Source organism: Takifugu rubripes, chromosome 9 (genome assembly GCF_901000725.2).
Source record: "Takifugu rubripes chromosome 9, fTakRub1.2, whole genome shotgun sequence".
Lineage (NCBI taxonomy): Eukaryota > Metazoa > Chordata > Actinopteri > Tetraodontiformes > Tetraodontidae > Takifugu > Takifugu rubripes.
Genome location: NC_042293.1, coordinates 222,387 through 236,490, shown reverse-complemented (window position 1 = coordinate 236,490; position 14,104 = coordinate 222,387). Strand labels below are relative to the sequence as shown.

The following is a 14,104-nucleotide window of genomic DNA, read 5'->3' as shown; positions in this document are numbered from 1 at the left end:
ATTTTACTTGTTTGTCATTTTATTCTATTTTTTTGGTGATTTTATATCCATGTGTGCTAAATAAATAATTCAAACTCAAATGCAGCAATCATGAGACTTAGTAACACAGTGGTTATAGACTTTTTTTGTCTTTTTTTTTGCATCCCTAGGTATGTGTTCATAATAGTATGGCCCTCGGAGGACTTTATAAAAATTGAAATGGCCCTCGATATGAAAAAGGTTCCCCACCCCTGCTATACAAGATCATCTTGAAGGGTTTTCTTCTGTTTTAATCATTTTATAGTGAGAACAATTTTTGAACAGTGTCTCATCAAAAAATGCTAAAATCAATATTTACCTTACTACCCTGTGAGATTATTGTCAGTACATTAAATTATCATAAAATTGATACTCATTTATACTTTTACAACTATTCTAAATACAGAAAAATATACATGCAAATTTGTGGAAAATATATATGCAAAAATAATTATTGGTTGCAATTGTGTTACTTTTTTTGGTTCAGCTTTGCATAATATGCAAATTACATAAATATGCACATAAATCTAACACACTACCTCCACTATATATCAGTTTAGAAATCTGTTTGCAGTTTTTTTTTAACCTTCCTCTGGTGTTCGGGTCGGCACCGACCCGTTTTCAAGTTTGAAATGCATTAAAAAACATGTAAATTAGTTTATTGCGTCAAGGCTTTTTGACTTTGTCAAGAACCTCTATTTCAACAAAAAAAAATGTTTTCACTAAATTATAAAATGGTCTGGTTGAAATTATGACCTTTGTGTTGTTCGGGTTGTTTTCGACCCAGTTATAAAAGTAAGATTATAAAGCAATAATTAGAACCAAAACTTAAATCATAAGTGCACTGTCAGCCAGCTCCCAATCATGTGAGCTTTAGGGGATTCTCATTTTGCCTTGTTTTCCAGTATACCTGCACAAAAACAAAACAAACAACTGTGACAGGCAGAAATATTTTCCGCGCAACAATGTCACTTTAGACCATTCGCATGATATCAGGAGTCCTCAGATTTGACAACAGAGATACCAGAGCAAGATCTGACAAGCTTGCCCCCATCAGGGATGTCTGGGAGAGATGGACGCAGCTCCTTCCACTGATGTTCAACCCAGGGCCAGAGGTGACAGTGGATGAACTGGTCCTCGATATGACTGCTGGACTGCAGGGTCACAATATCACTTGTGACAAATTTTTTACCAGCTATGACCTTGGACAAGAACTTCTCAGGAGGAAACTTACCATGGTGGGCACAGTGAAGAAAAAGAAACCTGAGCTACCTGCTGAAATCTTGCAGGTGAAGGACAGGGCTCCACTTTCCTCAAAGTTTGCTTTTACAGACACCACCACTGTTGTCTCATATTGTCCAAAAAGAAAACGGAATATGATACTTATGTCGACTCTTCACAAAGATGCAGCTGTGTCATCAGGAAGTGACAAAAAAGCCCACAATCATCTTCGACTACAACAAAAACAAAGGAGGAGTGGACAACCTGGACAAGATGACTGCCACCTATACTTGCCAGCGAATGACCAGGAGATGGCCAATGGTTGTGTTTTACAACATCCTTGATGTGTCTGCGTGTAACACATTTGTGTTGTGGACCCACATCCACCAAGGGTGGAACTCAACCAAAAAAGCCAAGCGGAGAATGTTTCTTGAGGAGCTGGGAAATTCACTTGTCAAGCCACACATTGAGCGAAGGGAACAGGTGCCCAGAGAACCAGACGCTGCCGCCTTGGTCAGACCACTACAGAGCGCACCTTGCACTCCGTCCACGCCATCAGCAACACAAAGAGCATCCGCAACAGCATCCTCCTCAGCCAGCCCTGCCTCAACACCAACCAGAACAGCCACAGCCACAACCCCACTCAGGCAACCTGATTCTAAAAGAAAGAGGTGTCAAGTCTGCCCAAGCAGTAAGGACAGAAAGACAAACGTATTGTGCTTCAAGTGCAAGAAATATCTCTGCAAAGAACACACTAAAAGTGTCACTTTTTGCCACACATGCATCTAAACACACGCACATACACATGCATGTTCTTGCACACAGAGACTTTTACTCTGATTTGGTATTTTGGTTTGATTTGCTGGATTGGTTGTTGTTTGTTTGACCTTGCAAATCTATATTTTGTGTTATGACCTGTTCTGCTTTTCATTTTGTGTTTATATTAAAGTTCTATTGCTGAAATAAATACTTTTTTGCCTTTTTCTTGAAGTAAATATATATGGGTCGAAATTGACCCGTAACACCATAGATGTTACTATAGTTAATAATATTAAAATGAAAAAATAAATAAAACAAATTTATTTAAGAGATGTGTTCTAATAGCACTTAGTAATAGTCAGGTAACACAACAACCTTTTATTTATTTATTTATATGATTCTGTTGAGGTTCATTTTACCATTTTTTTAAATTGAAATCGAGGGGTATACTGACAAAAAAAAGGACCAGAAAAATGCACTTTCCACTTTCCAGAAAAATATTAAAACCAATATTTTCATGGATATGGAAGCCTAACAAGGTAACCAAGAGATGAGAAACAAATTGGATGATAGCTAATTGTTTTTAGTGTATTTTACAGCTGATTTAAGACACGGGCCAAAACTGACCTGTTAACATCAGAGATGGTAACAGAAAACGAACACAAGAGGAAGGACTGATGGATGTTTAAACATTAAATATCTGCAAATTGTTTGACAGTCTTCCCACAGCTCAATATGCCAATGTTGATTTAAACTTGTATTTTTAAAGTTCAGTCTGTGAACATTCCCTGGATATGTTTTGGCAGTAGGTTATTCTTATCTTTGAATAATATTTCTGTTCTTTTGAACTTTTTTTTGTATATTTGAAGAGGAATATTAAAATCCACTGACAAACTTTTTAGTAAGTAAACTGGTGCAACAGGTGATGATCCCCTATAAATCGCTTTACTTTGCATCTGTGAACTACATTAGTGGATTGCAAAAGAAGTTAAATCAAAATGACACGGAGAAAGTCAAGAGCAAAAATGTTTATTATGGTTTATTTTACATCATATTATATGACTACAAACAACCAGAGGCTGGATCTTGTTACTCAGCTGCATCTTTTCCCTGTGAAATAAAGGTACATCAGTAACTTATTCATGAGTTTACACATGTGTATACAGGTAAAGGGATCAACAGATCTGTAAACAAAGCTTGGAAGTAAATTAAAGGCCAGATGTTATTTACCTTTCCAGAGTCACGGCTTTTGGCTCTGAGCTTGTTGACCTGGGACTCTGCAATGTCAGCACGCTCCTCAGCCTCCTCCAACTCATGCTGAAGCTTCCGGCACTTGGACAAGTGAACATTAGCTTGCTCCTCCTGAAATACCACATGTAAATCATGAAACAACAGACACAAATAGCATAAATGAAAATATTTCAAAAGCATACTGGTCCTTACCGCCTCCTCAGAGTGCCTCTTGTAGGCCTTCACCTTGAGCTGCAATTTGTCCACCAGATCTTGCAGTCTGGTAACATTTTTCTTGTCCTCCTCAGTCTTCGAGAAAAAAATTAAAACCATACATGACTCTTCACAGAGGCTGCAAACATTAGATTTTTGATATTAATGTTTGGAACATTAGACTACCTGGTAGGTGAGCTCTTTCACTCTCCTCTCATATTTGCGGACACCCTTAACAGCATCAACCCCACGTCTCTGCTCAGTCTCAACCTCGGTCTCCAGCTCTCGTACCTTTATGAAAGCAGCAGAATGTTATGGACAATTTCATATGCATCCAAATTCACATTCCACACTTTTATTCCGTATTTACCCTTGACTCGAGCTTTTGGAGTTGCTTTTTGCCACCCTTCATGGCAAGGTTCTCAGCCTCATCCAATCGGTGCTGCAGATCTTTAACAGCAACTTCCAGATTCTTCTTCATTCGCTCCAGATGTGCACTGGTGTCCTGCTCCTTTTTCAGTTCCTCAGCCATCATGGCAGCCTGGAGAATGTAGAAGGAGCTCATAATATCTTGAAACGTATAGCTGCAAACACAACACATCAAAAACTAATTAAACTTACGTCAGTAATTGCTTTCTTGGCCTTCTCCTCTGCATTCCTGGCTTCCTGAACCGTGTCATCCACTTCACTCTGGATCTGAACCAGATCAGACTCGAGCTTCTTCTTGGTGTTCATGAGGCTGGTGTTCTACAGTGAAAAAGAAATCCACGAATGATATTTTAGCATCTCCATTTTCATTACAGGTTCGATAGAAAGATGAAAGGAGGTGCCTTTTCACCTGAGAGTGCAGAAGTCCAACACGCTCACTGGCATCCACCAGCTCCTGCTCAGCAACTTTACGGCTTCTTTCCGTCTGTTCCAGTGCAGCTCTAAGCTCCTCGATTTCAGCAATCATTAGACCATTTCTGCGGTCCACCATTGCAGCCTGTTCCTTGAGGTCTTCCTGAGCTCTGACGGCATCATCAAGGTGTAGTTGTGCATCCTGGTGACAAAATGTTGCTCAAATATTAATGTTGATTCCAAATTAGGACAGATGATCCAGCAGTGCGTGCTAACATACCTTGAGCTGTGCCTGCACATTTCTCAGTTGCTTCTGGGACTCAGAAGCCTGACGATTAGCATGGCTCAACTGAATCTCCATTTCATTCAAGTCTCCTTCCATCTTCTTCTTGATTCTCAGGGCATCGTTCCTGCTCCTGACCTCAGAATCCAGAGTGCTCTGCATGGAGTCAGTCACCCTCTGGCTGTTCCTTTTGATCTGCTCAATTTCCTCATCTTTCTCCGCCAGCTTCCTGTCTATCTCACCCTTAATCTGGTTGAGCTCCAGTTGGACGCGAAGGATCTTGGACTCTTCGTGTTCCAAAGTTCCCTAAAAATTCAAGTGTTCATTAAAGATTGTCTCCAAATATGTATTCTTAAGGGAGCTTTAAATTTGTCAAAAGTGATTTCTAAAAGTACCTCTGCCTCCTCAAGAGCTGTCTGGATCTCAGCCTTCTCTGTCTCCACCTGCTTTTTGGCTTTCTCCAGCTCGTGGATGCTCTTGCCAGTCTCACCAATTTGTTCGGTTAGATCTGAGATCTCCTCTACAAAGACACACGTGTGCATTTGTCTTCAAACTTCTATTTCAGAGTATACTTTAGGACAGATATATATACCAAAGATATACAATTGTTTTTAGCACATGGCAAATGATCAACATGGTGTGGTCAGCACTTACGCTGGAGATTCTTGTTTTCACGCTTCATGGTCTCCAGCTGATCCAAAGCTTCCTCATAAGAGTTCTTCATTTTGAAGAGCTCAGTTCCAAGAGAACGTGCCTCCTTCTGAGCTCCCTCAAGCTCAGCCTGACCTTCCTCATACTTCTGTTTCCATTCTGCTAAGACCTGAGTAACAGACACAGTTTTTTGACTTGGTTTAATAAAATCTAAAGAACGTTAGCCTTCAATCTTCACATAGCACATCAAAGATGTTGAAACCTTGTCAAAGTTTCTCTGCTTCTTGTCCAGGTTGGCAGCCAGTCCATTGGCCCTCTCCACATCAATCATGAGGTCTTCAACCTCACTCTGGAGCCTTTGTTTGGTTTTCTCAAGTGAAGCACACTTGGAATTCACTGCTTCAATCTGTTCCTCAGCCTCTTGAAGACGTTGGGCCAGCTTCTTCCTGTTAATAGTTTATCATTTTGAGTTATAAAAGTCTACATCTCGGGTGTGCTCCACTTGCCACCGTATTTCCTCTTAAGCATGGGTATCAGTGTGCCCCCTCTTTATCAATTCGTTATTTGAATGTTACTCACTTGGCTTCTTCAAGCTCCTCAGTGCGCTGGATAGCATCAGTTTCATACTTGGTTCTCCACTGAGCCACCTCACTGTTAGCCTTGGACATTCCACGCTGCAGCTCAGCCTTGGCCTCCTGCTCCTCTTCAAACTGCTCCCTCAGCAGATCACAGTCATGGCGGGCTGATTGCAGCCCATGGGCAAGAGCATTCTTGGCCTGGTGTAAGAAAATAAAACCCATGTACAAAAGCTCTAATCCGTGAATGGAATTTACACACACTGAGCTTTACTAACCTTGACCTCCTCTTCAATCTGTCTCTTCAGCTCATCAATTTGCTGCGTGAAGGCCTGTTTTCCTCTGGTCAGTTGTGAGACGAGAGCTTCTTTCTCCTCAATCTGACGGCCAAACTCACCTGATGGAATGTCATATCGCATGAATGGTTGTCAGTTCTTTAAAGGATCAACAATCGATCATTTTGTGCAAACTCATAAATACCATTTTCTGTCAGGAGACGTGCTTTTTGGGCACCCAGATCATTGATCTGGCGGACATTTTCATCATTCTTGGTCTTCAGTTCACTGAGTTGGTCCTCAAGAGTACGGCACATCTTTTCCAGGTTTCCCTAAGAAGGAAAGGAGAGGTCGATAACAACAGTCAAATTTCAGTACGTATTTTGACACATTTACAAGTTAACACATAAACAGGTTTCATACCTTGGCTTTAGCGACAGCCTCCATGTTGCTAGACAGGTCATCGATCTCCATCTTGTATTCGCTCTTTTCTTTCTCAAGCTTCTGCTTGACTCTCTGGAGGTTGTCGATCTGCTCTCCCAGCTCAGCAACGCTGTCAGCCTGCTTCTTGCGAAGAGCAGCTGCAGTGGCCTCATGCTGAAGAGTGGACTCCTCCAGGTCACGACGCAGCTTCTGGAACTCGGCTTCACGCTTCTTGTTCATCTCAATCTGAGCAGCAGTGGCTCCACCAGCTTCCTCCAGCCTTTCACTGATTTCTTCAAGTTCTCTGGAAAGGTCAGCTCTCTGCTTCTCAACCTTAGCACGGGCAGCGCGCTCAGCCTCAATCTCTTCCTCCAGTTCCTCAATACGGGCCTGTTGGTAGTAAAGGTGGCTTGTTATTTGAAGGAATACTCTTACTTTATAAAATGAAAACAGCTATCTTTTCGACATGGTAACAACAGTACATGTTGTTACCTGAAGTTCCTTGATCTTCTTTTGGAGCTGAGCACCCAGGGACTGCTCATCTTCAATTTTGCTGAGAAGCTGACTGATTTCAAAGTCCTTCCTGAGAGGGTAAAAGAGGACAAAATCTATCATTTGAACATGTATGTACATACATACATACATACATACATACTTGGCTATTGTATGACTGTGTGTCTTAATACAGTTCCCATTCCAACAAATGGACTGGTTATTGTTTATATTTAGGGGGGCTACTATACTTTTTCATTTTCTCGTCAGACTGCTGCTTGTCATTCTCCAGATCCATTATGGACTCCTGAGCCAGTTTCAGATCACCCTCAAGCTTTCTTTTGGCTCTCTCAAGATCCATGCGCAGCTTCTTTTCTTGTTCCAAAGAGCCTTCAAGCTGAGCATCAATATGACTTCATTATTATCTCAATAAAGATACAGTATTTGTTGATTTGTATGTCCTTGGAAACTTACATCATCCACTTGCTGCTCAAGTTTGGTCTTGGCCTTGGTCAGAGTATTAACCTTGTCTTCCTCAGCTTGCAGATCATCAAGAGTCTGCTGATGAGCCTCCTGAAGAGCTTTCTTCTCCTTGGTCAACTTAGCAATGCTCTCATCTTGAGAAGCCATTTCCTCAGTCAAGTTTTTCACCTAATTTCAAAAGTAAGGTGTGTGTGTCGTTATTCTCTACAGTAGTCTTCACATTGAAAGCCATATGGTAGGCAGTATGCCGAATACTCGGCACAAACCTTATTTTCAGTGGCATGTTTCTCCTTCTCCACTTTGGCCAAGGTGAGTTCCAAGTCATCAATATCCTTCTTCAGCTCAGAGCATTCGTCCTCCAGCTTTCTCTTCTTGGCAGTCAGCTCAGCATTGATTTCTTCTTCATCCTCTAGTCTCTCAGTGGTCTCCTTCAGCTTTGCCTCCAGTTGAATCTTGCTCTTGATAAGACCTTCACATCTTTCCTCAGCATCAGACAGATTCTCTGACTCCTATTTTTTTTTCAATGATAACTGAAGTTAGGACAACATCAATGAATCCCCTAAGAAACTCAGTTTCTGACTCTGCACTTACTGATGCCACTTGCAGCTGGAGATCATTCTTCTCCTGCAAAAGGGACACCATCTTCTCCTCTAGTTCCTTCTTCTTGGCCAGGGCAGCAGCCAAGTCTGTCTGCATCTTCTCATAGTTCTCCTTCATCTGAGCTAACTCCTTTTCAGTTTCTGCACTCTTCAGGAGAGGCTTGATCTTATAGTACACGTGCATCCATGGCCAGTTTTTCACATTCATGAATGAGCGGACGTTGTATTGAATGGTATATATGGCATCCCTGTCGATAAGAAGAGTGTGCCATTAATTTATTGACACTTACAAAATTGACGTGCACCTAAATACATCTGCTTTCTACGTGCCTCCTTGCAGTCATCTTCACAAATTCTTTTCTCATGAGATAACCACGGCAGAGAGCCTGAGTCATGGTGACCAGAGCTGCCAGTTTGTCATCTCTCATCTCCTCAAGTGTACCCAGAAGACCAGCCTTGAAAAACACCTGAGAAACAGAGGTCATTCATATTTTTAATGATACATCAGGCATTTTTTCACATTTTCTCAATTGTTTAAACTATTTCCCAAGTTTTATATATCATATCCGGCACTAGGGTACATCGTATTACCTTGGTATGGCCGAACCTGTACTGGTCGTGATCAACATCAATTGATCCAAGAAGCTTCTCTGAAGCCTTCTTGTTATCAATGAACTGACCCTCAGGGATGACACTGGCATTCAAGACCTTGTATCTTTATGGAGACAGTCAGAAGTCTTCATGATAAATTTGTACATATTGCATTTAAAATGCTTCTTTTTTGGACCGAATACCTCTGCTTGAAATCAGCATAGAGGATTCTGCTTGGGAAACCTTTCCTGCAGATTCTGATACCCTCCAGCACACCATTACACCTGAGCTGATGGATGACAAGGAAGTTCTCCATCAAACCTGTTAAAAGAGAAAATGTTTATTATTTGAAATAAAAATTTCACTGTTGTGAAAGTAGCACAACATTGAGAGATCCAATGTAAACAAAACCTGACCGCAAACATTCTGTTGTGATTGTGGTGTGGTTTTTATACCTGGAGTTTTTGACTCGTTGGGAATCAAGCAACGCACAAAGTGAGGATGGGTGCTCCTCAAGTTGGTCATGAGCTTGCCCAAGTTCTCCTGTGGGGCCAAAATGGTTATATATTATTACTGAGATACTTGAGTTACTTTCAAGAAGAAACAAATGATGTAATCTTACCCTAAATTGTGAAGACACAGTCTGCATAGAGCCACCCTTCTTCTTGCCTCCCTTCTTGCCACCAGCAGGCTCTGTAGATAATTTAAGTTCATATGTTTGGCTGATTTAGACCCATTGCGGTTGAATTTACTGAAGTAAAAGTCCTACCATCCACAACAGGAGGATACAGGGTAGAGAGCAGCTTAACTGAAGACTTCTGATACAGCTGCACAACAGACTCATTCAGTGGATCCTTGTTCTTGTCCAGCCAGCCACTGATATTGTAGTCCACAGTACCAGCATAGTGCACCAGGGAGAAGTGGGCCTCAGCCTTTCCCTTGGCTGGCTTTGGCTTTTCAAAAGCTTTGTTTTTGCCCAGATGCTGATCATACAGCTTGTTCTTAAAGGATGTGTCTGTGGCCTTGGGGAACATGCACTCCTCTTCAAGGATGGAGAAGATGCCCATAGGCTAGAAAAGGTGTGCAAATACACGGATGTAAGTTACATATTCAACTGTAGCCAAACCAAGAAATACAGAGATATAAAAGGGTCTCAAGATACAACTAGAATAATACCTTCTCAATCAGCTCAATGCAGGCAGCCAAGTCCATACCAAAGTCAATGAACTCCCAGTGAATACCCTCCTTCTTGTATTCTTCTTGTTCCAGGACAAACATGTGGTGATTGAAGAACTGTTGCAGTTTTTCATTGGTAAAGTTGATACACAGCTGCTCCATGCTGTTGTACTGTAAGGATACAGTTGTTCAGTATAATGCCTGACACCAAGGCTATTGAAAGACTGAAGGTGAACAGTTTGTTGTTTGATTTACATCAAAAATCTCAAAGCCAGCAATATCCAAGACACCAATGAAGAACTGCCTTGGCTGTTTAGTGTCCAACATCTGGTTGATACGGACGACCATCCACAAGAACATCCTCTCATAGATAGATTTAGCCAAGGCAGGCACTGAGTTATTAACCTGAAAAAGCAGACATGTGGTGTGAATAAACCTGGACTACTGGTTTGCAAAAATGAATATCAATATATGTGTCTTCTATTCCTTAGCTGATGTCTCACAAAAGTTACTCATACAGACAGGATAAAGCCGGAACATTTATTCTTAGCTGCATTGTCTCAGACTGTGAACAATTTCAAACGTGCATAATTCCTCTCCCATACCTGAGGGACTGTCTGTCCCTTGGTAACAAACTCATTTCCGACTTTCACCCTGGGATAGCACAGAGCCTTCAGCATATCAGCAGAGTTCAAGCCCAGCAAATAAGCAACTTTGTCAGCATCTGAAAATCATGTCACACTTTGTAGTTAGTGCATAGAGGATGTGGCCTTGACTTTCCTTGCTGCAGTTGCTGCAAGTCCAATAAAGACTTTTTCTACTTTACACTCACCCTCTGTGCCATCAGGCTCAGCCTGCTCCTCACGTTGTTTCTGCTTGAACTTCATGTTACCATGATGAAGCACAGCACCAGTCATTTTGTAGATGCTCATTTTTTCTTCATGAGTGAAGCCCAGGATATCAATAGCATTCTAATCAAACAGAAATGCAAATATTAAGATTCCAAATGGTCCTGTTTTTCATTTCTTTTTTTTAACAATGCCAGAGACAACTGATCATTTTGAGTTTTCAGCTTCATAAGTCTCACATCAGTAGCTTCCAGCTCAACTTTGTCGTCAATGCTGGCCACAGTGATCTGACCCTGGCTACACATGGGGAAGTCATAGGGGTTGGTCGTGATAAGTGACATTTCTAGAAGAAAAAACAAAGTTAAAAAGTCAGTAGTCTGTTGAATGTTAGAAAAAAAACTTGCTAGATTACAAGAAGTATTTACCAATCAGCTCAGGTTTGTGGTTGGTCATTATCTGGTAGAAGATATGGTAGCCTCTTTCATCGGGAAGCTGGAACGTCACTCTAGACTTCTCCAGCAGATCTGTCAAAGTGGTTTAACAGTTAGAGCCTGGCCAAAATGGGAATGTGTGCATCACCTTAAGTCTTACTCACATGTCTCAATATCAGCACTAGACAGTTTGCCGCTTGTGCCAAAATGAATTCGGATGAATTTACCCTATTGAGGAAAAAAGTATGAATATGAAGGGGACAAAAGGAAGAAAACTCACACAAATAAAAATCATTCCTTACTTACAAAACGAGACGAGTTGTCATTCCTCACAGTTTTGGCATTACCATAAGCTTCCAAGAGGGGGTTAGCAGCAATAATCTGATCCTCAAGTGAGCCCTATAGTCATTAGAAGTGATGTGAAAGGACTTAGTGTGTGTTTAGGACAGGCAAAATACATATTTATCATTGGCTCAGGTAACATACTCCCATCTTTGATTCCTTCTTCTTTTCTCCACCACCAACAGCGATTGTGGCAAAGTACTGAATGACACGCTTGGTGTTGACAGTCTTTCCAGCACCAGATTCTCCACTAGGTGCATGTAAAGATTTGTTAAAAATCAATTGAACGTATGTATTTGATCAAATTTAACAAATATAACTTACGTGATCAGGACAGACTGATTTTCCCTGTCTGTTAGAGAAAACAAAAAAATTATAAATATTTGCTAATGTACATACAAAAACCTGTTTTTTATTCATTTATTTTCCTATCGCTTACCTGTGAGCATGTTTTGATATGCATTGTCAGAAACAGAGAAGATGTGGGGTGGAGCCTCCATACGCTTCTTGCCTCTATAGGCACTTACAACTTCAGAATCGTACACAGGAAGCCATTTGTAAGGATTCACAGTGGCACAGAACAACCCAGAATAGGTCTGAAAGTAACCACAGATAATCAGTTGTTAGTCCATCTTCACCATTCAGCAAACGTCCGGTATCCCATCAGTCAGTGTCTTACGTAGATCATCCATGCTGCATAACGCTCTTTGAGATTATACAACACAGAGGCTTCATTGAGATGGGTCATCATAGCCATGTCCTCAATTTTGTCAAATTTGGGAGGATTCATTGGAGTGACGTCATCTTCTTTGACTGTCCTCTCCTGCAAGAGCGACAGTATTTTTGAAGCAATTTTTAACTATGTTTACTCTTAATTCATCTGGACTTAAATGATACCCACCTCCTCAGTACCCAGGACTTTGACCGTGACCTTAGCACCATCTTTCTTGAGAATTGTTCCCTTCAAGTACAGCTCTTTAGTATCAGTTACGTAGCAGGCACTCTTGGCATCAAAAGGTTTGTTTTGAGCCTCAATTCTCTCCTTCTCTGGTTTCCGGAGATAAATGGCAGCTTTGCCATAAATGGCCATCTCCGCATCTGTACTCATGGTGGCGGCTTATGTCTGTTAGATAATTACAGAGGATTTGAATGACTTAAGTTATGTTAATTAAGATAATGACTAGACTAATTTGTGTGGGGTTTTTTTTAGCAATGGAATCCAGCTTAATACTGTATAATATTACTGCTGAACTGAGAATATCAGAATAATTTGACACATTTTTAGTTATTTAAGGATCAATCAATTAATTGTTATGTTGCCTTTACCTTGCTGCTCCTATGGGGAATTGTATTCTCTGTGGCTGTTAAAAGAATATATGTGATAAGAAAAGAAAATTCAACAGTTAGAAATTTCAAAAATGTGAACATTTTGATTTGTTGAATTTGGAAAGATATTTAAGTGGTTTAACTAATTTGAAAAAACAAAAACACACAACAACTAAACAATATTTACCACCAACTCACGGGTCTCCTGTTCCACACTGATGTCTCCAAAGGGGTCCTTATATTCACAGGGGCTTTGCTGACACAGCCAAGTTATATGTAGTGTATGTGCCAAATAAGGAAAGGCTGACAGTGAGAAGGAGACACACGTTGTAAGTCAATACATGTGATGTTTAAGGTTTCACCTCATACCAGTTGCTCTTGGACATGAACCCTAAACAGATCAATAATCTATGATGGAAGCTATTTTGAAGCATCACTCAACTTGATAATGTCCTAAAAGGAATGTTTGATTCCGTACCAATGCTGCATGTTTTATCATTATACTGTGCCACAGTTTTTCATTCAACAATACACTTTTTTGTGTAATGATTCACTTATTCGCTGGAAATTAAGTTTGATGAGTTTTGATTTCATGAGGCTTAATTATGTAAAATGAAAGGTGCTCTTCATAAAAATTACTGGGAGTTGTAAATCAATTCCTCTTACTGAATAATCAGTGAAAATTGTAATACAATTTGGATTCACGAAAAAGCTCAAGATACCTGTTTTTTTAATATGCAACTGAACATTAAATGAGCATTGGTTTTCTATCTTTTTATTTTGCCGGTGTGTTCAAATTTACTTTTCTACGATGAGCTTTGTTTGATATCTATTTGTAACATATTAGTTTGAGATCTATTTTCAGTGCAGAAAAATCACTTTTGCTCATATTTTGGCCGCTGCCACCATCTTGTCTAATTATCTCCATATGTTTACGAAAGTATTTTTATTTGTGCAGTTTAGAGACATTATTTCGAGGGTAACATAAGCTAATGTGTGTAACCATTGTCAAAGCCAGTGAACTGTGAGTTAATTCATATGCAAATTAGTTTTTCTAACAGGTCCTTGTTATACCATATTGTCAGTCAAGTGCAAGGTCAAGACAGGACTTAAAGATATAAACTTTGTATTTAAATTTTCATTGTTTTGAAGGAATTCCCGTAGGTGTCTGGATCCTAGTTGGGGGTGCTGTGATACAACAGTAAATTAGTATACTGGCTTTCTTTGGTTAAGTGTTTTTGTCCTTTTGTTTTTGCCCAATCAGCTGCATGTTAAAATAGAATCACATGGCTACTTAAGCAACCACTCCAGCATTTAAAGTAGGCTAG

General features: G+C 40.3%; 1 protein-coding gene across 1 annotated transcript; it reads right to left on the bottom strand.

Annotated features, from left to right (window-relative positions):
• Positions 1 to 3,010: 3,010 nt before the first annotated feature.
• Positions 3,011 to 13,059, bottom strand: LOC115250997 (myosin heavy chain, fast skeletal muscle-like). The gene is made up of 41 exons (XM_029841558.1): positions 12,964 to 13,059; positions 12,777 to 12,811; positions 12,352 to 12,573; positions 12,130 to 12,273; positions 11,890 to 12,046; positions 11,775 to 11,802; positions 11,595 to 11,700; positions 11,415 to 11,507; positions 11,273 to 11,336; positions 11,103 to 11,201; positions 10,917 to 11,020; positions 10,662 to 10,800; positions 10,435 to 10,553; positions 10,085 to 10,234; positions 9,830 to 10,000; positions 9,423 to 9,723; positions 9,276 to 9,346; positions 9,109 to 9,196; positions 8,857 to 8,974; positions 8,654 to 8,777; positions 8,393 to 8,529; positions 8,055 to 8,310; positions 7,730 to 7,972; positions 7,455 to 7,631; positions 7,232 to 7,377; positions 6,981 to 7,071; positions 6,489 to 6,878; positions 6,271 to 6,397; positions 6,069 to 6,187; positions 5,795 to 5,991; positions 5,478 to 5,661; positions 5,219 to 5,384; positions 4,960 to 5,084; positions 4,562 to 4,870; positions 4,280 to 4,483; positions 4,063 to 4,188; positions 3,812 to 3,982; positions 3,628 to 3,732; positions 3,442 to 3,537; positions 3,229 to 3,360; positions 3,011 to 3,108 (listed from the first exon to the last, which is right to left on the bottom strand). Exons 3-41 carry the CDS (start codon positions 12,556 to 12,558, stop codon positions 3,088 to 3,090), a joined length of 5,805 nt encoding a protein of 1,934 aa, XP_029697418.1. The 5' UTR covers positions 12,559 to 12,573; positions 12,777 to 12,811; positions 12,964 to 13,059; the 3' UTR covers positions 3,011 to 3,087.
• Positions 13,060 to 14,104: the final 1,045 nt, after the last annotated feature.

Excerpts from the sequence above, each read along its gene's own strand:
- LOC115250997 (XM_029841558.1), bottom strand. The coding sequence starts at position 12,558 with ATGAGTACAGATGCGGAGATGGCCATTTATGGCAAAGCTGCCATTTAT. Across the intron at positions 6,398-6,488 it reads AGGCTGTCGCTAAAGCCAAG|GGAAACCTGGAAAAGATGTG; the intron begins GTATGAAACCTG and ends TTTCCTTCTTAG. Across the intron at positions 3,983-4,062 it reads CCAAGAAAGCAATTACTGAC|GCTGCCATGATGGCTGAGGA; the intron begins GTAAGTTTAATT and ends TACATTCTCCAG.